Raw genomic sequence first — 25,163 nt, 5'->3', positions numbered from 1 at the left:
TTTGTTTTTTTTTCCAAAATATACTTTATTCATAAAACTCTGTAAAAATTACATTGCCAAACAGTTTCCAAACAGCACGAAAAAATACAAACATTGCAAAAGAGATCAGTTTCTTTCAATAATGTCATGAGTTTCTTCCCAACCCTTCCGTTTCACAATTGTCATGTCAATTACAGTTTTACATTTACAGTAATTGAGAATATTAACGATACAGTTCGAGGGGCTTCCCATGGTTCCAGCCCCTCAGTCCAGCTTGGTGGGGGAACCTTACACTGTGGTCTTTCCCCATTGAGCCTTTGCTGCGGCTGCCCCAAGCTTTAGTGCGTCCCTCAGCACGTAGTCCTGGACCTTGGAATGTGCCAGTCTGCAACATTCGGTGGTGGACAACTCTTTGCGCTGGAAGACCAGCAAGTTTCGGGCAGACCAAAGGGCGTCTTTCACCGAATTGATAGTCCTCCAGCAGCAGTTGATGTTTGTCTCGGTGTGCGTCCCTGGGAACAGCCCGTAGAGCACAGACTCCTGTGTTACAGAGCTGCTTGGGATGAACCTTGACAAAAACCACTGCATCTCTTTCCACACCTGCTTTGCAAAGGCACATTCCAGGAGGAGGTGGGCGACCGTCTCTTCCCCACCACAGCCAACGCGGGGGCACTGTGCGGAGGGGGCGAGACTTCGGGTGTGCATGAAGGATCTGACGGGGAGGGCCCTTCTCACCACCAGCCAAGCTACGTCTTGGTGCTTGTTTGAAAGTTCTGGTGATGAGGCATTCCGCCAAATGACTTTGACGGTCTGCTCGGGGAACCATCCGACAGGATCCACCGTTTCCTTTTCCCGTAGGGCCTTGAGGACATTCCGTGCAGACCACTGCCTGATGGACCGGTGGTCAAAGGTGTTTTTCCGCAGAAACTGCTCCACGAAGGATAGGTGGTACGGCGCCGCCCAACTGCATGGTGCGTTCCGCGGCAATGTGACCAGGCCCATCCTTCGCAACACCGGGGACAGATAGAACCTCAGCACATAGTGACACTTGGAGTTTGCGTACTGGGGATCTACACATAGCTTGATGCAGCCGCACACGAAGGTGGTCGTCAGGATGAGGGCCACGTTGGGTACATTTTTCCCGCCCTTGTCCAGAGATTTGAACATCGTGTCCCTCCGGACCCGGTCCATTTTAGATCCCCAGACGAAGCGGAAAATGGCTCGGGTGACTGCCACGGCGCAGGCCCTTTGTTCTCTGGGACATTCCTGCCTGCAGGTATGTAGACTTGACTGCACTCTCCTGTGGCACTTTGACTTGGTGAGGCATCACCCTCACGGTTACTGTGCCCCCGCGAGGTCTCTCTTAGTCTCTACAGGTTCCTGTAAATGCTGTTCGCAACTCTGGTGAGGTGCTTCTAGAGTCCGCATTTACATAGGAGGATGTGGGGTCTAACTTTTCATATTTTTCAAGGTTGGTTCACAAGACAGTAAGGGTTTTCATCCGGGATTCCTCCCGAACTTCCTTTAACCTGCCCTCTTGGTCATTGTTTCTCCTCTTTCTAAACTTTTGCCAGCCTGCCTGTCCTGCTTTTTTCTCAGCGGGGGTCCCTTACAGTTCACCAGCCCTCTGCTGAAAGGTTCTCCGAACACTGGTACAGGACTTAGGAGTGGATATTTCACTGTAGGTTGGGGTTTCCCCTCAACCTGGCACAAGTGGCATCTCCTGCAGTTCTCCATCACATCTTTGTGGCGTTTTGGCCAGTCAAACTGCTGTCTTTTGCGTGCTTTGGTCTTTCATATACCAGCATGTACAGCCACTGTAGTCTCCTGGGCCCTTCTTAATATTTCTCTCTGGTACCTCTGTGGCACCACTAACTGGTGAACCACTGTCCGCTCCTTGCTCTCAGGTCTGTGAGGAGAACTCCATTTCCTCATCAGTATCTCATTCTTTAAATAGTAGCAATCAGGGACTCCCTCTGCTTCACTTTCAGACTGGGCAGCCTGTGCTAACTCTCACAATACTGGGTCGGCTTGCTGAGCCTCAGCAAGGGAAAATCCATTTAATTCATTCCCTAGGTCTCCCAACTTTCCACAGAAAGTCTCGGCCAGGCAGACCTCATGGTCATCTGCCTGCAGTGCCAATGCAGTCTCCTCTGGGGGAACTGGTTTGATCATGGCCTGATCCACTGCACATTCAGGGTCTGTCTCCTGCCTCAGGCCTGTCTCTCTGACCTCCTACAATCTTTCTTTCACTACTGGGGGTCTACCACCTTCACCCCCACCAGATCATTTTCTAGGAGCAGGTCAACCCTGTCCACAGGCAAATTAGGGACAATCCCTACGGTCACCGGTCCCGAAGCTAGGTCGCACTCCAGGTGCACCCCGTGTACAGGTACAGGCATACACTGCCCTCCAATACCATTCACCACCATTCTGGTGATCACTGCACTCTCTGGGGGAAAGATCAGGCCTTTTCCCAGTAAAAGGGATCTGGTGGCCCCTGTGTCCCTGAGAATCACCATGGGCTTGCTTGCCCCACTCGAGGGGTATGGGGTAACTTTCCCTTCAGGCACAAAACCCTGATAGCCTTCAGGAATCCTATTAACTTTTCCTGCACTGGCTGTAGTAAGCTTCCTGGGTTGCACTCTTACTGCAGTTAAAGCCACAGGTTGTTCTGTGTTTTCCATCAGGGTCCCGTCTTCACTGAGTGGGTGTGCCCTGATTAACCCTACCGGTTTTCCCTTTAGTTTTCAGCAGTGAACTTTTAAATACCCTGCTTTATTACAATGGAAACACACAGGTCTCGGGGTCACACTCTTGCTCACAGCACATTCCTTTTTGGCTGGAGAAGGGGTCCCTGTGTCTCCTGCTTTCCTTTCTCTCCCTGGACGGAGATCACCTTCCCACCCTTTCTCCTTTTTGGATTTGTGGGGGTGATTCGAAAAGATTGTCCCCGGGAAATCGACTTTTAAATTAAAGCAAACTGATCAGCCAGAACGGCCATTTGCTGGGCTCCCTGAGCCCGCTGCTCCTCTATATGGGTCTTTATTGAGAATGGGAGAGAGTTTTTAAATTCCTCTAACAGAATTACTTCTCTGAGAGTCTCATAGCTGAGCTGTATTTGAGGAGCCCTCTGCTACTGGTCAAAAGCCAGCTGCTTACTTCTTTCAAACTCCAGATAAATTTGATTAGCTTGCTTTTAAGGGTTCTAAACTTTTGACAGTAGGCTTCGGGTACTAATTCATATGCCCCAAGGATAGCATTTTTGGTCAGTTCATAATTTGATGAACTCTCATCTGGCAGCAAGGAATAAACCTCATGGACTTTTCCAGTTAGTTTGCTTTGTATTAAAGGAGGCCAGGTCTCAGCTGGCCATTTTAGCTGCCTTGCCAGTTTCTCAAAAGACACAAAAAACGCTTCCACATCTTTCTCATTGAATGTTGGAATTCGTTGGGCGAGTTTTAGCAATTCTGTACCCAGCCCTGAATTATGCCCCTCCATACTGGCCATGCTTTCACTGGGGTTACTCTGTCACCCACTAGTTAATTCAAGCCCGCTTCAACTCTCTTCGCATTCTTTCTGGAATATTCTTTCTCTCTCTCTCTGTCCTGACTTTCATTCTCTTCATGTTCCTTTGGAAAGCTCTCTCTCTTTCTCTTCCTGTCCCTTCTGGAAGACTCTCTCTTTCTCCCTCTCTGTTTCCTCAAATTCAAATTTCCTTTGTTCCAATGTATCTTTGTTAGTAGTCAGAGTCTGCTTCTACTCCTGTTTCTGCTTCTTCAGATCCAAGGGAAAAATGGTTGGCCACCTGCCTTAAGAATTCAGGCTTCCTAGCCTTGCCACGTACAGTGATCCCACGCAGCTCAGCAATTTTCTTCAACTCCTCCATAGACAGTGCTTTTAACTTCTCCCAAGTTACTTCACCCTGGCTTGGAGAGCTACTAGCTTCAGTTGCAGACATGTTAGTATTCAAGCACACACAACCACAAGAAAACCTGTATTGAAAACTTGCTCTTTTTGATTGGGAACAATTTGGCTTCCCACTTCCAATTTCCCTCGTTTGTCTGTCGGTCAATTCTGGATGCTAGCACCCAAATGTCTGTTACGACCAGGTGAGAAAGGTGTCCAGTGGTCTCGTTCAGCCTTCTCCTGGTCTTACTGTAACAGGGTTTTGTGTTAAACACATTGTGTTTTGAGCTCCCCCTTGGTGAATCCTTATTCACCGCTTTCCGATTATAAGGCAAAAACTGAGAACAAACAGGCCTTCTTAGGTTTAAAGAAGAAAAGTGAAATTTATTAAAACTTAAACTTAATCCCGAATACAGTTAACGCCGACACACCGCACCCCGCACTAGCATGCATACACGAAATGTACATGCAAATAGAGACAGAAAAGAGTGGAAGAAAAATAAAGTAGAGAGGTTTGAAGAGGGGTTTCTGTTACTGTGCTTCAAGCTTGCTGTAGTCCTTGATTGCAGGTAGATCTTGCTTTTCCTTGGGGCCCAGTATTCTTCTTAAACCTTGTTCACTGTAGGACACTTTTCTCTCTTGGGGTTCATATGTCTTCAATGGTCTCTGAAGCTGGTGGGAGAGGTGAAAGCAGACAGGAGAGAGGTCTTTTCCAGTCCAGGAGCAAACAGCTTTCTGCCTTTCAAAACTCTGTTGCCAGTTCAAATTCAAAAAACTCAGGTTGCCCAGCAGGTTAGTCATGTCACTAGGGGTGTGTGTGACCATGTCCATTGTGTACTCGGCCATCTTAGCAGTCAACCTGGAATGCGAGCCTCGCCACCCTCAACGTTTGCTAATCAAAAGTTCATTGTGGATTGAATGTGTCAGGAAATGGTCTTTTGTCCCTTTTAAGCACTGTCTGCAAATATGCAAATGTCTTTCCAGTCAAGAGTCTGGTGTTGCTATCTTTTAAAAAAGCAAGTTCTTTCTTTACTCCAATAACAATTTTAAAATTTAATGTCCATGTGGTGAAATATATGTGCCTTATTCTTGGCAGTTGGGGGCCAAGATGAGGTAAAATCGTCAAGGCTCACAACTCAGTACAATTCAGTATTCTGTTTACTTTATTGTACAACAGAAACATACCAATGTCAGTACACTCCACTTTAATTTCAAGAAGTACTCACATACACTGTTCCCTTTGACTCTCTTTAATTTCAAACACTACTCATCCCAGCAATCACTCAGGGAAGTATGTTCCCATCTGTGCAGATGATCAAGTCCACCCGCAGTTATTCTTGCAAGTCACACAGTATGTCCTAAACGCACACTTATAGTACAACAATCACACCCATGCCAATGATGGACACAACCTCCTCCCACTTTTAGAAACATAGAAAAATAGGAGCAGGACTAGGCCATTCAGCCCTTCAAGCCTGTTCTCCCATTCAATACGATCATGGCTGATCATCCAAATTCAGTACCCTATTCCCGCTTTCTCCCCATATCCCTTGATCCCTTGATCCCTTTAGCCCTCAGAACTATACTTAACTCTTTCTTGAATATATTTAATGATTTGGTCTCAACTGCTTTCCGTGTAGAGAATTCCACAGGTTCACCACTCTCTGGGTGAAGAAATCGCTCCTCATCTCAGTCCTGACTGGCTTACCCCTTATCCTTAGACTGTGACCTCTGGTCCTGGACTCCCCCGCCATCGGGAACATCCTTCCTGCATCTAGTCTGTCCAGTCCTGTTAGAATTTTTTAGGTTTCTATAAGATCCCCTCTCATCCTTCTAAACTGTAGCGAATACAAGCCTAATTGACCCAATCTCTCTTCATAGATCAGTCCTGCCATCCCAGGAAACAGTCTGGTGAACCTTTGCTGCACTCCCTTCATAGCAAGAACATCCTTCCTCAGATAAGGAGACCAAAACTGCACACAATACTCCAGATGTGGTCTCACCAAGGCCTTGTATAATTACAGCAAGACATCCTTGCTCCTGTACTCGAATCCTCTCGCTATGAAGGCCAACATACCATTGGCCTTCTTAACTACCTGCTGCACCTGCATGCTTACTTTCGGCGACTGGTGCACAAGAACACCCAAGTCTCGCTGCACCTCTCCCTTTCCCAATCTATCGCCATTCAGATAGTAATCTGCCTTTCTGTTTTTGCCACCAAAGTGGATAACCTCACATATTTTGCTCAGAACATCTTAATCTTGTCCATTTATGAAATCTATACCATGCTTGACTTGATCACTTCCACATCCTGAGGCCTTGAATAGCCCATTTTCACACAAAGGTGCTTTGATGGGATAATTCTGAGTTTATCAGGATCATCAGGTTGGTGAATAAGTTTTACCTTCTGTAACAGTTTTGAGATTAACATTTCCAATGGATGTGGTGGCTGATTCAGATGCACTGGAGCCATGGTCATTATTTTGTAAGTCCTGCTAATAGCTTGATCACAGGTGTTCAATAGTCAGGACGGTCACTTAAATTTGAGCAAACACATACCATTGTGCAGTCTATTTGCTCCATCTATTTCTTGGTTAGCATATTTATGCAATCAATTCATCAAGTCTATGGCCGGATTTTATTTGTGTGTTGTGCTCCACGGTGGTGCACCTTGAACTTGGCAGCCTTCCGGCATGGAAGGGCCGCCAGACAGCCCCTGTGATATTACACGTGCGGGCTGATTTAAATAGAGGAGGCAGAGCAGCCACCCTCGGTGACATGTAGGGGGTGGCCGCAGTGTCCCTGGCAACAGCTTTTGCCGCCACCATGCAGGCGCCGGCGCCATTTTTAAAGGACTTTCAGCCCTTAGAATTTTATTTTATTTTTGAAGGAACATTACTCATAAATTTTTAGTAACAATTAATAAAGATGTGGAAGCCCTTTCCAAACACCCCTCCCCACCCTCCACCCCCATGGTCAATTCAATGCCTGAAATGAGTAACACTTGCCTTTTTCACGACCCGAGCTTTGTCCCCAACCTTCTAACATTTGGCCTCTAATCCTTTCCCACCATTCATTCTACTGAATTTGTTTTCCCCGCTCCCCCACCCCTCCCACCCTGAAAATGCTATTCCTTCCCCCTCTCCACCAGGTTCTTACCTCGGAACTCTGTATGGAGTTCCGAAGGCACGTGAAGGCCAAACAGCAGCCGTAAAATCGGCGTGGAACGGCCACTGCCTGCAGGTAAGTACGTTTGCATATAATTAATCTTTATTTACATATTTAGATGAAGGGCAGGCCACCATGCAGTGGGGGGCCACACCGAGATCTGCCCGCCGTCGGTAATATGTGGCGGGCCCTTATCGACGTTGCACGTCGAGGCGGGCCTCTCCCCGCAGAATTTTACCGGCCCCCCTGCCGCGACCTGCGGCATCAGGGGCTGGTAAAATTCAGCCCTATGTCTCTATGAATAATTTCATTGCAGCTTCCAGTTTGTAGGAAGAGTACAGTTAAAAGTCCTGTTAGCTCCTGGGATATGAAACGTGGCCATTTTTCTGACAATTGTCAATTTGCAAACTGCCTTCTCAGTATAGCTGCTTGATCCTTTAATGTCCATTTACTTTAAGTTAAATGCGTTCTTGCTCCAAGACCAATATCTCCTTCTTCAGTTGCATGCCCAGATTAAATGCAACATGATACTTTCGATGTGGTCTAACTCGAATTTTATATAACAATAGCATAGCTTACACACCTTTTGAGATAAAAGGTAACCTTCCATTAGCATTTTTGATTATTTACTGTACCTGTCCACTAGTTTTTGTGATTTCTGTACTTGAACTCCTAAATCTCTCTGCTCCTCCACAATTTCTTGCTTCTCACTGCTTAGGATATATTCTGATCTGTCTTTCTTCAGCTCAAAGTGGATGATCTCAAACTTTCCCACATTGAACTCCATTTGCTACAGTTTTGCCGACTCACCTTATCTCTTTAAGATCTAACTACTGTAACATCCTGATGTCCATGGGAGGGTAATTTCTCTTAGCGCTGAGGTCAGTGAGAAGATATTTTCTGTTGCTGAAAAGGTCTTTCTATAAACTTGAAGTCATTGGCTTTCCTTTTTTAATACTTGTTTATAGGCTAATTTGGCTGTACAAGAAAACCGCCTCCAACGGGCCATGAAGGAGTTCGGAACTGCCCAGGCCCAGCTGGATGAGAAGCAATCCGAACTGGACAAGGCACAGGCAAAGTTTGATGCTGCCATGAAAGAGAAAATGGTGAGTTACAACCTTAGAGGATTTCTAGCTAATCAATAAATATCTTTTTATATGACTACTAACCAATGTTAAATGTAAAAATCATAATGTTTAGGTTTATTTAAATTTTTTTTGGTTTTTATATGATTTATCTATTATTTACGCCAAAACTGTCAAAAAGTTTGATTTACCCTGTGTCGTATTCTAACGTCATAAAACTCAGATCGTGTTTTTGGGATCCTTAAGGGGGAGGGGGAGCAGCCCCAAGTCATGGTCCACATAGGCACCAACGACATAGGTAGGAAGAGAGATGGGGATTTAAGGCAGAAATTCAGGGACTAGGGTGGAAGCTTAGAGCGAGAACAAACAGAGTTGTTATCTCTGTGTTGTTGCCCGTGCCACGTGCTAGCGAAGCGAGGAATAGGGAGAGAGAGGAGTTGAACACGTGTCTGCAGGGATGGTGTAGGAGGGAGGGTTTTGGTTTCCTGGATAATTGGGGCTCTTTCTGGGGTAGGTGGGACCTCTACAAACAGGATGGTCTTCACCTGAACCAGAGGGGTACCAATATCCTGGGGGGAGATTTGCTAGTGCTCTTTGGGGGGGTTTAAACTAATTCAGCAGCGGGATGGGAACCTAAATTGTAGTTCCAGTGTACAGGATGTTGAGAGTAGTGAGGTCAGGGATAAGGTTACAAGAACGCAAGAGGGCACTGGCAAGCAAGAACTTGGTTTAAAGTGTGTCTACTTCAACGCCAGGAGCATCCGGAATAAGGTGGGTGAGCTTGCAGCATGGGTTGGTACCTGGGATCTCGATGTTGTGGCTATTTCGGAGACATGGGTAGAGCAGGGACAGGAATGGATGTTGCAGGTTCCGGGATTTAGATGTTTCAGTAAGAACAGAGAAGATGGTAAAAGAGGGGTGGGTGTGGCATTGTTAATCAAGGAGAGTATTACAGCGACAGAAAGGACGTTTGAGGACTCGTCTACTGAGGTAGTATGGGCCGAGGTTAGAAACAGGAGAGGAGAGGTCACCCTGTTGGGAGTTTTCTATAGACCTCCGAATAGTTCCAGAGATGTAGAGGAAAGGATAGCGAAGATGATTCTCGACAGGAGTGAGAGTAACAGGGTAGTGGTTATGGGGGACTTTAACTTTCCAAATATTGACTGGAAATACTATAGTTCGAGTACTTTAGATGGGTCAGTTTTTGTCCAGTGTGTGTAGGAGGGTTTTCTGACACAGTATGTAGACAGGCCAACCAGGGGCGATGCCACATTGGATTTGGTACTGGGTAATGAACCCGGCCAGGTGTTAGATTTAGATGTAGGTGAGCACTTTGGTGATAGTGATCACAATTCGGTTAGGTTTACCTTAGTGATGGGCAGGGACAGGTATATACCGCAGGGCAAGAATTATAGCTGGGGGAAAGGAAATTATGATGCGATGAGGCAAGACTGAGGATGCGTAGGATGGGGAAGGAAACTGCAGGGGATGGGCACAATCGAAATGTGGAGCTTATTCAGGGAGCAGCTACTGCGTGTCCTTGATAAGCATGTACCTGTCAGGCAGGGAGGAAGTTGTCGAGCGAGGGAGCCATGGTTTACTAAAGAAGTTGAAGCACTCGTCAAGAGGAAGAAGAAGGCTTATGTTAGGATGAGACGTGAAGGCTCAGTTAGGGCGCTTGAGAGTTACAAGCTAGCCAGGAAGGATCTAAAGGGAGAGCGAAGAAGAGCGAGGAGAGGACACGAGAAGTCATTGGCGGATAGGATCAAGGAAAACCCGAAGGCTTTCGATAGGTATATCAGGAATAAAAGAATGACTAGAGTTAGATTAGGGCCAATCAAGGATAGTAGTGGCAAGTTGTGTGTGGAATCAGAGGAGATAGGGGAAGCGTTAAATGAATATTTTGCGTCAGTATTTACAGTAGAGAAAGAAAATGTTGTCGAGGAGAATACTGAGATACAGACTACTAGGCTAGATGGGATTGAGGTTTACAAGGAGGAGGTGTTAGCAATTTTGGAAAGTGTGAAAATAGATAAGTCCCCTGGGCCAGATGGGATTTATCCTAGGATTCTCTGGGAAGCCAGGGAGGAGATTGCAGAGCCTTTGACCTTGATCTTTATGTCGTCATTGTCGACAAGAATAGTGCCGGAAGACTGGAGGATAGCAAATGTTGTCCCCTTGTTCAAGAAGGGGAGTAGAGACAGCCCTGGTAATTATAGACCTGTGAGCCTTACTTCGGTTGTGGGTAAAATGTTGGAAAAGGTTATAAGAGATAGGATTTATAATCATCTTGAAAAGAATAAGTTCATTAGAGATAGTCAGCACGATTTTGTGAAGGGTAGGTCGTGCCTCACAAACCTTATTGAGTTTTTTGAGAAGGTGACCAAACAGGTGGATGAGGGTAAAGCCGTGGATGTGGTGTATATGGATTTCAGTAAGGCGTTTGATAAGGTTCCCCATGGTAGGCTATTGCAGAAAATACGGAAGTATGGGATTGAAGGTGATTTAGTGCTTTGGATCAGAAATTGGCTAGCTGAAAGAAGACAGAGGGTGGTGGTTGATGGCAAATGTTCATCCTGGAGTTTAGTTTCTAGTGGTGTACCGCACGGATCTGTTTTGGGGCCACTGCTGTTTGTCACTTTTATAAATGACCTGGATGAGGGTGTAGAAGGGTGGGTTAGTAAATTTGCGGATGACACGAAGGTCGGTGGAGTTGTGGATAGTGCCAAAGGATGTTGTAGGTTACAGAGGGACATAGATAGGCTGCAGAGCTGGGCTGAGAGATGGCAAATGGAGTTTAATGCGGAGAAGTGTGAGGTGATTCACTTTGGCAGGAGTAACAGGAATGCAGAGTACTGGGCTAATGGGAAGATTCTTGGTAGTGTAGATGAGCAGAGAGATCTTGGTGTCCAGGTACATAAATCCCTGAAAGTTGCCACCCAGGTTAATAGGGCTGTTGAGAAGGCATATGGTGCGTTCGCTTTTATTAGTAGGGGGATCGAGTTTCGGAGCCACGAGGTCATGCTGCAGCTGTACAAAACTCTGGTGCGGCTGCACCTGGAGTATTGCGTGCAGTTCTGGTCACCGCATTACAGGAAGGATGTGGAAGCTTTGGAAAGGGTGCAGAGGAGATTTACTAGGATGTTGCCTGGTATGGAGGGAAGGTCTTACGAGGAAAGGCTGAGGGACTTGAGGTTGTTTTCGTTGGAGAGGAGGAGGAGGAGGAGGAGGAGAGGTGACTTAATAGAGACATATAAGATAATCAGAGGGTTAGATAGGGTGGATAGTGAGAGTCTTTTTCCTCGGATGGTGATGGCAAACACAAGGGGACATAGCTTTAAGTTGAGGGGTGATCGATATAGGACAGATGTTAGAGGTAGTTTCTTTACTCAGAGAGTAGTAGGGGCGTGGAACGCCCTGCCTGCAACAGTAGTAGATTCGCCAACTTTAAGGGCATTTAAGTGGTCATTGGATAGACATATGGATGAAAATGGAATAGTGTAGGTCAGATGGTTTCACAGGTCGGTGCAACATCGAGTGCTGTAATGTTCTATGTTCTATGTTCTAAACCAGACAGGGTCAGGCTTGGCTGTGGTGCACTCAAAGTTGAATAGCCTGCCGACCATCGGGAACTATATTCGGTAACTCCTGAAAACAGGATCGGGGATCATGATGCGTGCTTATCCTGTGCCTCTTGATTGCAATGCAAGCAGCATGCCAACTCTGTGCTGCCTACTCATTTCAATGATTTCAGCGTTCAGTCAGTACTAACCGTGCTGTTTATTGGCTGGATTTATCTGTAGGGAACCAATATTGTGAGTGGCTGGCACCAATAGAAACATGCTTCCATTGCTTAAAGCTAACCTGCATCCCTTAAAGGGGAGGTGCATTTTGGGTGCAGCACATGCTGACAGTTATTTAGGAAGTGGTTCTGACCTGGGAACCACTGAAGAATAGCACAACATTGGAGAGCGCGGGCTTCAAGTTTTCTCGATGTGGCACTGCAGGTCCTGGTGGAGGATGTGGAAAGGAGGAGAGATGTCCTCTATCTGCAGGGGTTCAGGAGGTCAGACACATAGTCGGAAGGTAGTGAGAGCAGATAAACGTGAAAGTCAATGCCAGGAGTCAAACCTTGAGGACTTGGATGCAGTGCTGCAAAAAGTTTAATGACTTCACATGAGTAGTCAAGTGCATCTTCAATTGCCCTATTACCCATGTGCTTGCTCACCAACATTGGCTCCCAGTCAAGCAACATCTTAATTTTAAAAAAATATTGTAAGTTTGAATGAGATCACCTCTCATTCTTCAAAACTCAAAAGAATAAAGGCACAGTCTATTTAATCCTTCCTCATAGGACAATCTCTCTATCCCAGGAATTAGTTTGGTGAACCTTTGTTGCACTCCCTCTGTGGCAAGTATATCTTTCCTTAGGTAAGGAGACCAAAACTGCACACAATATTCCAGGTGCCGTCTCACCAAGGCTCTATATAATTGCAATAAGACTTCTTTACTCCAATACTCAAATCCTCTTGTAATGAAGGCCAACATACCATTTGCCATCTAAATTGCTTGCATGTTAGCTTTCAGTGACTCATGAACAAGGACACCCACACTTCCTACCCTCTCAGCATTTAAGGAATACTCTGTATTTTTGTTTTTCCTACCAAAGAGGATAATCTCACATTTCTCCACATTGTATTCCATCTGCCAAATTTTTGCCCAGTCGCTTAGCCTCTCCAAATCCCCTTGAAGTGTCTTTGCATCCTCCTCACAAGTCACAGGGCTGGATGTTACATGCTCACCGCCGATCTCAGGGCGAGCTTCAAAGATGGTGGTCCGCCCACGCGGACCGCTTGTTGCTGAGCCGCCGCGATATGAAATGCGTCAGCTCATTTAAATGGCCAGGGTGGACTGCACCCCTCCCCCACCCCCCCCCCCGCCCCCGATGACATGGAGGGGGCGGGCGGTCTGTCTCCGGCAACAGTGTCAGGCGCCATTGTGCAGGTGCTGGCACCATTTTTAAAGGGCTTCCAGCCCTTCCATTTAGTTTAAATATTTAAGAAATCGGCATTTTAAATTTAATGAAAATAAATTAAAGAAATGTTTCTAGCCCCTCTCCCACTGCAGTCCCCCCAATAACTCTTCAGTTCATTCCTTGCCCTCTCCCTCCTTGTGTACCTGACCTTCCCCTCTCAAAGTTTATGAACTTTTCATTTCAACCCCTTCTCACCATCCCCTACACCAATCAGATTGCTTTGACCACGCTCCCCCGCCCCACCCACCTCCCACACTGAAATACTTACCTGCTCCGCCTTCCCACCAGTGTCCCTCATCGGATCTCTGGACGGAGATCCGAAGGCACAGGAGTGCCGGCCACCGGCACAAATATCACACCGGGACTGACGGCAGGAGTGGGTAAGTACTTAATTTAAATAAATTAACATATTGTAACTATGATCCGAGGAGCCGGGTGCCACCATGAGGCCTCTTCGCCGCCGGCAATATGGAGCTGGGCCTTCCTGGCGTCAAGGCCTGTGATGGGCCTCTCCCGGAGGCATTTTCCGCCCCTCCCCCCCACCACGACCCCCAATGTTGGGGGTCTGTAAAATTTACCCAACACTTCCGCCTAGTTTTGTGTCATTTGCAAACTTGGAAATATTAAATTTAATCCCCAAATCCAAATCATTGATATAGATTGTGAAAGGCTGGGGCCCAAACACTGATCTTTGCAGTACCCCACTAGTCACAGCCTGCCAACCTGAAAATGACACATTTATTCCTACTCTCTGTTTTCTGTCCATTAACCAGTTCTCAATCTATGCCAGTATATTCCCCCCAATCCCATGTGCTCTAATTTTGTTCACTAACCTCTTGTGTGGGACCTTATCAAAAGCTTTCTGAACATCTAAATACACAACATCCACTGAGGATGTAACTCTGCCAGCTACATCCTCAAAAAACTCCAACAGGTTTGTTAAACATGATTTCCCTTTCATATATCAATGTTGACTCTGCCCAATCCTACCATTATTTTCTAAGTCTCCTGTTATCACATTCTTTATTATCATCCCTCTGTTCTAAAAACCTTTTTAATTAGTTTTAGAAGACCACTTATCTCATATCCATAAACTATTTCAAAAGGACTAAATCCAGTAGATCCATTAGGTGAATCCCTAGAGACAACCAAATGAATTTCTAGCCTTTTATCCCAATCATGGGGATATTCATAGCAATATGCTCTGATCATCGTTTCTAAAGCTCCCTGTGTCTGTGGGTGGTATGCAGAAGATTTTAACTGTGTTATACCTAAATTACCCATAACTTTGTGAAATTTGTTAGAGATAAAATTGGAGCCTTGATCCAACTGAATCTCAATCGGTAATCCATTTCCAGTGACGAACTGGGTTAACTTCTCTGCCATTACCTTAGCAGAAATTGTTCTCAAGGGAATGAACCTCTGGAAACCGAGTAGCCATATCCATGATAGTCAATATTTATTGCTGTCCAGCTTTTGTTTGCGATAAAAGTCCTACACAGTCTACTAACACCCTACTAAATAGTTCCCCAATAATTGGTATGGGAATTCGAGATGCCAATTTTATGGCAGGTTACAATTTTCCCACAATTTGGCAAGTATGGCACGTTTTACAAAACTGCATCACACCCTTGGAAAGACCTGGCCAGTAAAACAGTCGACTTATATGTGATTTGGTCTTCCAGATCCCCACATGTCCCACAATCGGAATTTTGTGGGCTAACCTTAATAGTTCCCGGTGATACTTTGGCGGAACCACTATCTGTTGAACAACTGTCCATTCTTCATCTGCAGGTCTGTGATGAGGTCTCCACTTCCTCATCAGAATGCCACTTGTAATATAACCGCCTTCTGGAACTCCTTTTGCCTCAGCTTCTGTTAGAGCAGATTGTGCCACTTTATTTAACTCTGGATCAGCTTGCTGAGCCGTGATCAGAGAAGACTTATTAAACATTTCCTTTAGATTACCCAAATCCCCAAAGAAATTTTCAGATATTCGGCCAACTGTCTGTGGTGCCAATTTTACTTCTGACAATGGAACTTGTTTAGCCATTGTTCAGGTTACTACACAAGAAGGAAACATTCCTGGAACCTTTTCATGTAACTGTTCTGTCTCTTTAACTTTACTTGTTTTTTCCATCACTACTGGAGAGGTTACTACTTTCGCTCAGACTAAATCATTCCCCAGGAGTAGGTCACCTCCGTCTACCAGCAAACTAAGGACAACTGCTACGGTTACCATTGCAGACATTAGGTCACACTCTAGGTGCACCCAATATACACCCCGCCAATATCATTTACTAAAACGTTAACATTCAGTGCGCTCTCTGGTTGAAATGTTATGCCTTTCCCCAGTAAAAGAATTTGGGTGACTCCTCTATCCCTGAGTATAACTATCGGTTTGCCTGCCTCACTTGAGGCATAAGGAGTTACTTTTCCTTTCAACAAGATTTCCCTATAATTCTCAGGTATATTATTCGGAACCCTGCACTCACAGTGGTTTTTGTATTTGGCTTTACAGCTGCAGTCAAAGCTACAGTCTGATCTGCTGTACTCTCAGTCAGAGCCCCTTTCTCTGCATTGACTTCATGTACCTCAATAAGTCCCATGGGTTTACCTCGCAACTTCCAGCATTCTGAACCAAGATGTCCCACCTTGTGACAATGGTAACACTTAGGCTTGCGGACTTTACTGCCACCCTTATCAGCTTCTTTTCTGGCCTGAGGAGGAGATCCCGGGGCATTCCCAGCTGTCCCTTCTTGTCCCCAGCTACTTGCCTTCCTTTCACCCTCCCACCTTTTATCCTTCACGGGTTTGTGGGGGTGATGGACAAAGGGTTTAGGCTTATACACAAGCTCAAAATCATCAGCAATTTCCACTGCCTGTCTGGCCATTGAAACCTTCTGGTTCTCCACATGGGTTCTTACTAATGAAGGGAGAGAATTTTTAAATTCTTCCAGGAGAATTAGTTCTATAAAGTTCTCATACGTGGCTTCCATCTTTAGTGCCCGTATACAGCGATCAAATTAATTTGTTTTACCCTCTTAAATTCTACCCAGACAATCTCCGGAGGTTCTGATATTTCTGTCGGTAAGGTTCAGGGATTAACTCATATGCAACGAGAATAGCCTTTTTTGCCATCTCATAATCTACAGCAGCCTTCTCAGCAAGAATGGCATAAACTTCATGAGCTCTGCCCTTCAACCTATTTTGCATAAGTAGTGTCCAGCTTTCCTTGGCTATCTTTTCAAAAGAAATGAAAAATGCTTCCATGTCCCTTTTCTCAAAATTCAGGAGAGCTTATATAAATTTAAACACCTTTCTGCTGAGTCCTGGGCTGGAGTCAGATTCTTCCTCACCAGAATCTTCCTCACCAGAATCTTCACTGGAGTCAGGACCACCCTGTTGTTTTAGCTTCAAATTCCCTTCCTTCTCTTTCTCTCTGAAATACTTTCTCTTTTTCCCTTTCCTCTTTTTCAAATTCAAGTTTTTTTACTGTCAATTTTTTCTCCAGCTCAAGTTTTCTTATTTCTTTTTCTTTTTCTTGTTGAAGCTTAATTTTTTCCATTTCTATTGCTTTCTTTTTTTCCTGTTGAAGCTAAGTTGCTTCAACTGAATTTTAGCTAATTCAGCTGCACTACCCTTTGGTTTGCTTTCTTCTTCCAATTTCAAATGTTGTGCTGTTACTTCAGTTATGTCTGCTTTCTTAGCTCCTAATTTCAACTGTAACCCCAATTTTGCTGCCAATGCTATTCGCTTAACCTTGGTTAAGTTCCACAAATCACTCAGGGTTCAACCTCCTTCCCCAGAAAAGTCACAGCAACAGTTAAAGATATTCTGGTGGTGTAGACTTTACTCTATTACACAGGAAACCTGGTTCTTTTTATTTTTCCTTTCTCGATTATTACCCCACGTACAATTGAATGTCGTTGGCGTTGGGTTTATCCCGAACGTACCCCCAATTATATGTGATGACCGAAGCAGGAGGAGTGCACTGTTTACTCTAGTCCCACTTCTCCACAGGTCACAACATATATTTAAATTTCCCCACTTACCGATACAATCAATCACATACTCTATTTTTCCCCAGAATAAAACACACCAACCAGGTTTCTTAAACAATAAAATTATCCGTTTATTATGAACCAAGTCTTAACCAATACTAAAGTAAAACATACACACAAATTGAAATGTTAAAGCCCCCTATTTATCCTAGCTCTCTCTCTCACACACACACACAGACATACATACATGCCAGTTAACTGGGAAAAGAAAACTTTTTTGTTTATAGCTGTTACAAAGAACACAAAAGGAAAAAAAATAGGCTGAAAAGAAGGCATGGAAAGATGTTCTTTGTTTTGGTTAGACATCCAAAATGCATGTGAACAGCTGTCACTGGGATCTTCCTAGCACAATGCTTTCAGGCGATGTTGAAGATTAGTTTGGGTAAGCTTTCCAAGAAATGCAGCTACAGACGCTCCAAATAGGTCTTACAGCAGGAATGTAGCAACAAGGTTTCAGTTCCCACACATTTGATGCAAAGGTTCCTTCAAACATGCAGGGTTTCTTCAAATACAGGAGGAAATAGAAATCTGAAACCTTGGATGCAGGATTTCTTTTCACGGGAGAGAGCTAAGCTGTTCTTCTTCTGCTGCAGGCAAAACACACCAACTGGCTTTTTTAACAGTTCAAATTGAAACCAAAACTTTCCAGAAGTCCAGTCTCCTGACATCCTTAAATCTTGGCTTGTCATTCTTGGTAAACATCTCTCCAATTCAAAAACAACCCTTGCTGGGTTTTTTGTTGAAAACAGGTGCCTTCCAGTAACTGTTAGCAGTTCAAACTCAGTCCAAACCTTCCAGTGTTACTTTTTTTTTAAAAAAGCACCCAAAGTTCCAACCTCTATACAATCCTTTTCAGTTTTAAAACACAAATTCTCAAAATTTAACAAAAAAATGGAAACACTTGTAACAACACAAAGAATCCATTGTGGCTCAACCACACAGCCCAGTGGGTTAATTTCTCCAAACATACCTATCAATTTAATAATGGGGGAGGCAGTGGTGTAGTGGTATTGTCACTGGACTAGTAACCCAGAGATTCAGGGTATTGCTCTGGGGACATGCGTCCCACTACGGCAGAAGGTGGAATTTGAATTCAATTCATAAATCTGGAATTAAAAACTAGTCAAAGGATGGCCGTGAAGCCATTGTTGATTGTTGTAAAAAACCCATCTGGATCACGAATGTGCTTTAGGGAAGGAAATCTTCTGTCCTTACCTGGTCTGGCCTACATGTGACTCCAGATCAACAGCAATGTGGTTGACTCTTAAATGCCCTTTGAAATGGCCTCGCAAGCCATTCAGTTGTATCTAACCGCTATGAAGTCAATAAGGGATCAAACCAGACAGACCACCCGGCATCGACCTAGGCACCGGAAACGACAAGAGCAAACCCAATGTTGTTAGCCCTGCAAAGTCCTCCTTATCAACATTTGGGGGCTTGTGCCAAAGTTGGGAGAGCTGTCCCACAGACTAGTCAAGCAACAGCCTGACATAGTCATACTCACGGAATCATACCTTACAGACAATGTCCCAGGCACCACCATCACCATCCCCTGGTAAGTCCTGTCACACCGGCAGGACAGACCCAGCAGAAGTGGCAGCACAGTGGTATACAGTCGGGAGGGAGTTGCCCTGGCAGTCCTCAACATAGACTTCAGCCCCCATGAAGTCTCGTGGCATCAGGTCAAACATGGGCAAGGAAACCTCCTGCTGATGACCACCTACCGCCCCCACTCAGCTGATGAATCAGTACTCCTCCATGTTGAACAGCACTTGGAGGAAGCACTGAGGGTGACAAAGGTGCAGAATGTATTCCGGGTGGTAGACATCCATCACCAAGAGTGACTCGGTCGCACCACTACTTACCGAGTTGGCCGAGTCCTAAAGGACTTGGCTGCTAGACTGGGTCTGCGGCAGTTGGACAGGGAACCAAGAGGGAAAAATATACTTGATCTCGTTCTCACCAATCTGCCTGCCGCAGATGCATCTGTCCATGACAGTATTGGCAGAAGTGACCACCGCACATCCTTGTGGAGACGAAGTCCTGCCTTCACATTGAGATTACCCTCCATCGTGTTGTTTGGCACTATCACCGTGCTAAATGGGATAGATTACGAACAGATCTAGCAATGCAAAACTGGGCATCCACAAGGTGCTGTGGGCCATTAGCAGCGGCAGAATTGTACTCAACCACAATCTGTAACTCCTGGCCCGGCATATCCCCCACTCTACCATTACCATCAAGCCAGGAGACCAACCCTGGTTAAATGAAGTGTGCAGGAGGACATGCCAGGAGCAGCACCAGGCATATCTCAAAATGAGGTGTCAACCTGGTGAAGCTACAACCCAGGACTATCTGCGTGCCAAACTGCGTAAGCAGCATGCGATAGACAAAGCTAAGCGATCCCATAACCAAGGGATAAGATCTAAGCTCTGCAGTCCTGCCACATCCAGCCGTGAATGGTGGTAGACAATTAAACAACTAACGGGAGGAGGCTTCACAAATATCCCCATACTCAATGACGAGGCAGCCCAGCACATCAGTGCAAACGATAAGGCTGAAGCATTTGCAACAAACTTCAGCCAGAAGTGCCAGGTTGATGATCCATCTCGGCTTCCTCCTGAAGTCACCACAGATGCCAGTCTTCAACAAATTCGATTCACTCTGCGTGATATCAAGAAACGACAAGGCACTGGTACTGCAAAGGCTATGGGCCCTGACAACATTCCGCAATAGTACTGAAGACCTGTGCTTCAGAACTTGCCGTGCCCCTAGCCAAGATGTTCCAGTACAGCTACAACACTGGCATCTACCTGGCATTGTGGCAAATTGCCCAGGTATGTCTTGTACACAAAAAGCAGGACAAGTCCAACCCGGCCAATTACCGCCCCATCAGTCTACTCTCAATCATCAGTAAAGCGATGGAAGGTATCGTCGACAGTGCTATCAAGCGGCACTTGCTTAGCAATAACCTGCTCACTGATGCTCAGTTTGGGTTCCGCCAGGGCCAGACAGCTCCTGACCTCTTTACAGCCTTGGTTCAAGCATGGACAAAAGAGCTGAACTTAGGAGGAGAGGTGAGAGTGACTGCCCTTGACATCAAGGCAGCATTTGACTAAATGTGGCATCAAGGAGCCCTAGCAAAACTGGAGTCAATGGGAATTAGGGGCAAAACTCTCCGCTGGTTGGAGTCATACCTAGCGCAAAGGAAGATAGTTGTGGTTGTTGGAGGTCAATCATCTCAATTCCAGGACATCACTGCAGGAGTTCCTCAGGGTAGTGTCCAAGGCCCAACCATCTTCAGCTGCTTCATCAATGACCTTCCTTTAATCATAAAGTCAAAAGTGGGGATGTTCGCTGATTGCACAATGTTCACCACCATTCATTACTGCTCAGATACAAAGCAGTCAGTGTAGAAATGCAGCAAGACCTGGACAATATCCAGCCTTGGGCTGATAAGTGGCAAGTAACATTTGTGCCACACAAGTGCCAGGCAATGACCATCTCCAACAAGAGAGAATCTAACCATCTCCCTTTGACATTCAATGGCATTACAATCACTGAATCCTCCACTATCAACATCCTAGGGGTTACCATTGACCAGAAACTGAACTGGAGGAGCCATATAAATACCGTGGCTACAAGAGCAGGTCAGAGGCTAGGAATCTTGTGGCGAGTAACTAACCTTCTGACTCCCCAAAGCCTGTTCACCATCTACAAGGCACAAGTCAGGAGTGTGATGGAATACTCTCCATTTGCCTGGATGGGTGCAGCCGCAACAATACTCAAGAAGCTCAACACCATCCAGGACAACGCAGCCCACTTGATTGGCACCCCATCTGCAAACATTCACTCCCTCCACCACCAACGCACAATGGCAGCAATGTGTACCATCTACAAGATGCACTGCACCAAGGCTCCTTGGACAGCACCTTCTAAACCCGCGACTGCTAGCACCTAGAAGGACAAGGGCAGCAGATGCATGGGAACACCACCACCTGCAAGTTCCCCCCCAAGCCACACAGCATCCTGACTTGGAACTATATCACAGTTCCTTCACTGTCGCTGGGTCAAAATCCTGGAACTGCCTTCCTAACAGCACTGTGGGTATACCTACCCCACATGGACTGCAGTGGCTCAAGGCGGCAGCTCATCACCATCTTCTCGAGGGCAATTAGTGATGGGCAATAAATGCTAGCCTAGCCAGCGCAGCCCACATCCCATGAATGAATAAAAAAATGTCTAATATATAAATTTACACTCAGCAATACTAAAGTTGTGTGGTGAATTTAATAAAAGAAAAGCTGTCAACAGAAAAGGTTACCTTCTCCGTGTGTATTCAAGGGGGCAGAGCAAAACATTCCCAGATGTGTTACTTTACCTAACTGAAGCCTAACACTCAGCCAAAGCTGAGCTGCGGGACCTCCCCTTCTTTCCTTCAAAGACTATTTCCCTCTCGTGCACCTGTTTATATACTTTATTTCTAGGGGTTGGTAGTTCACCCTCTGCTAACCAATGAATACAGGATAGGTACCAGAGGTGTTGGGGTTCATCACCTACCCCTTGTCCGTCACTTCAGCTTGAGGTCAAATATTAGCTTTAATTAGATACTTGTACAGATAAGAGGTACTCAAGGCTCTAGAAGACTCCCTTGTATCAGCTTAGGAATGTCTATGGTGTCCAGTGGTTTCTTTACGACCGCCTTGGAAATTTCATGCTCTTCTCCCCTTATCTTGTTTACACCAGTGATGACCCTGGTGTTAGAAACTGCTTCTTTGTCACTTTGAGAGAGAAAGGAAAACAGCTCTTCTGTGGGTCTGTTTCATATTATGCCTGCTATTTCTGTAAGATTTCTATCTTGCTCTGAGAAATACTATTTCTTAAAGGGGTCTCATTTCTTACATTACAGACCACCAGTGGTCCACGGCCCACACTTTGAGAACCATCAAGGCCCCATCTGACAGCTTGAGTGCATGTAATAGATCTGCTGGCACTATTTTGAACAATAGCAGGGGAGTTATCCCCAGTGTCCTGACCAATATTTATCCCTCAATCAACATCACAAAAACAAATAATCTGGTTATTATTGTCATGAGTTTCTTTGTTTTATTTTAAACAACACAATGAGATACATGGATTCCAATTTTTTAAAGATCTCGAGAAGGATTATTAACAACTAAAATTAACACACACAATACAGAGCAAACTATATACAGAACCTTTTTCCAGGGTGTCGCAGTGCAGAGTGGCCATGGCTTTTACATATGACTACATCCTGGTACTTAGCTCATTAGCATACTGAGTTCTTAAAGGGCTATCACTGTTCAAATGATCATACAACATCCCCTTTCTTTCCAAAGATAAGTCTTGGATGCTACAAGTAAAACACATAAAATTGGATCATATCAAAATTAGTTATAAAAGATTATAAAATTTACAAGGAGATAGATAGGGACTGTGAAATTTACAAGTGCAGAAGCTTATGAGTCCATATATCCACTCCATGGTTTGACAACTCTTCCAGATCTTGCTACAGTATAACCTTCTGAGGATGTGGATTTCACCCTTGGCTGTTCGTGGCTTGCAGACGTGTTGTCAATGTGTTGGTTGTTGTCCTGTCGCATCCTCATCATCGGACTGTATTCTTTCAAGTCCGCTGAGTATTGCATACTTCTGTTAATTGGCTTCGGTTCCTCCTCAACACTGCTCCATTAGATGTTGTAACCTCGTAAGACCTACACTCACTGCATACTTTGGATACCGCTGCAAGTAACCATGTTTTCATTGTGGGGCGTATGACCCTGACCTTTTGTCCTACGTGTCGTTGAGGTAGTTCCACCCCTGCGTGTCGGTCATGCACCATCGTCATTCTCTCTTGTTTTTCGAGCAGTATCTCCTGCATCTCGGAGAATTTGGACTGATGATGTCTTGGCAGAATCATTCACACTTGTCTGCCAAACATGATCTCTGCTGGTGACGGTAAGTCCATATCCATAGGTGTAGCTCGGAGGTGTAACATAGTAACACGAAAATCTTGTTTCATTGTCCTATGCTTCAGGATAAGTGATTTGACTGTGCAAACCATTCACTCAGCAAGACCGTTAGATCTAGGATAATGTGGTGAGGACGTCACATGGTTTATGCCCCATTTGGCACACATATCCCTGAAGGGTCTGCCCATAAGCTGTGGCCCATTGTCAGAAATAATTTCTTCAGGTGCACCAAACAGGCTGAATATGGCGCTCAATGGGCTGGATTTTGTGTGGCCGCCACCAAGTGCAGCAGTGGCCATAAAAGATGGCAGTCCACATGTGCTGCTTTCACTCTGCGGAGCTGCCGCATTTCTGCTAACACGTCCGAGGTAGACCACCCCCTGATGACATGGAGGGGGCGGGCGAGCCATCCCCTGAAATGGCGTCCGGTGCCGCTGCACGGTCACCGGTGGCATTTTTAAAGAGCTTAGATCCCTAAATGACAATTGAAGTTTTTAAAGAGACAGTGCATTTAAAGTTGATAAAAATAATTTTAAAAATCTTTCCAGTCCCTGTCCCATCCCGCCCCCAATAGCATTACATGTCATTCCTGCCCTTCCCCCCTGAAATACTTACCTTGAGTATCTGACCTTCCCCCACCAGAAATGTTCAGAACCTTTTACCTTATTTTTATTTGTTCCTGGGATGTGGACATGCTGGCTAGGCCAGCATTTATTTCCCATCCCTAATTGTCTTTGAGAAGGTAGTGGTGAGCTGCCTTCTTGAATCGCTGCAGTCTATATGGGGTAGGTACACCCACAGTGCTGTTAGGAAGGGCGTTTTAGGATTTTGACCCAGCAACAGTGAAGGAACGGCGATATAGGTCCAAATCAGGATACTGTGTGGCTTGGAGGAGAACTTGCAGGTAGTGGTGTTCCCATGCATCTGCTACCCTTGTCCTTCTAGGTGGTAGAGGTCACGGGTTTGGAAGGTGCTCTCTAAGAAGCCTTGGTGCGTTGCTTTACCCCTTCGCATCACCCCCTAGACCAATCAAGTAAGTTCGACCCCGCTCCCCCCTCTCGCACTGATATTCTTACCTCCTCCCCCCTCCCCACAGGTGTCACGCCTCGTTTCCCTGGACGGGGATTCGAAGGCGTGGCAGTGCCGGTCGCCAGGATGAAGATCGCAGCGGCACTTCAGAAGGTGATAGGAATTTCATTAACTAAGGTATGTAAATTATTTGAATGATGGGGGCCCTTCGCAGAGCGGCGGGGGGGTGCGGGACACCATGAGGCCTCGCTGCTGCCAAGATCGGGACAGGCCCTGCCGGCATTGGGGTTGGTGGTGGGCCTCATTCGGGGCAATCTTCATGCCCCCCCCCCCCGCCACCACGGATCCCGACGTCGAGGCCCCTATAACATTCAGCCCAATGTGTCTGTGACGACCGAGCTTGAGGAGTCTTTTACCTGTCTGACAATTCAAAATTTAGAGAAAAATCAGTGACTAAGATAAAGTCATCTCCATCCACAGTAAGTAGGTCAATAGATTTTGGACCAAAGGACTGACAGAATCACGTGACGGTGTAGAGGTTCTTTACGTTGTTGTGGCTGATGGCTCTGGCATGCCTCACACATTCTCACTAACATTTCGTTGTCACCGTTGATCCCTGGCCAATAAACAATGTCTCGTGACAGTCGTCTCAATCGCTCTATAACCATATGGCCTTGGTGTAATTGTGACAAGATGTCCTGTCGGAAAGCTTTGGGCACAAGCACTTGTTTTCCTCATCTCTCGAAGGCCATAAGTATTGGAGGGTTTCTTGCACCTCATTTATCATTTCAGGCCATCCTTCTATGATGACTCTCCACAGTGCCTTCAGTTACAGGTAATTGGCTGTCTCTGATTGCAGTTGGTCACATTTGTGCCGACCAAAATGCAATAAATTGATTTT

The 25,163-nt window shown here is 45.6% G+C and overlaps 1 protein-coding gene across 1 annotated transcript in view; it reads left to right on the top strand.

Annotated features, from left to right (window-relative positions):
- LOC137367179 (dynein axonemal heavy chain 8-like) overlaps positions 1-25,163 on the top strand; it is a 2,062,041-nt gene that overhangs the window by 1,703,887 nt on the left and 332,991 nt on the right. Inside the window, exon 96 of the mRNA XM_068028615.1 lies at positions 8,025-8,162. Within this exon, the coding sequence (XP_067884716.1) occupies positions 8,025-8,162 (138 nt within the window). The remainder of the gene's footprint in view (positions 1-8,024; positions 8,163-25,163) is intronic.

The sequence above is a fragment of the Heterodontus francisci genome, chromosome 3, assembly GCF_036365525.1.
Source record: "Heterodontus francisci isolate sHetFra1 chromosome 3, sHetFra1.hap1, whole genome shotgun sequence".
NCBI classification, from domain to species: Eukaryota; Metazoa; Chordata; class Chondrichthyes; order Heterodontiformes; family Heterodontidae; genus Heterodontus; species Heterodontus francisci.
Note: the sequence above shows the minus strand (reverse complement) of the source record. Positions and strands in the feature narration are given on the sequence as shown.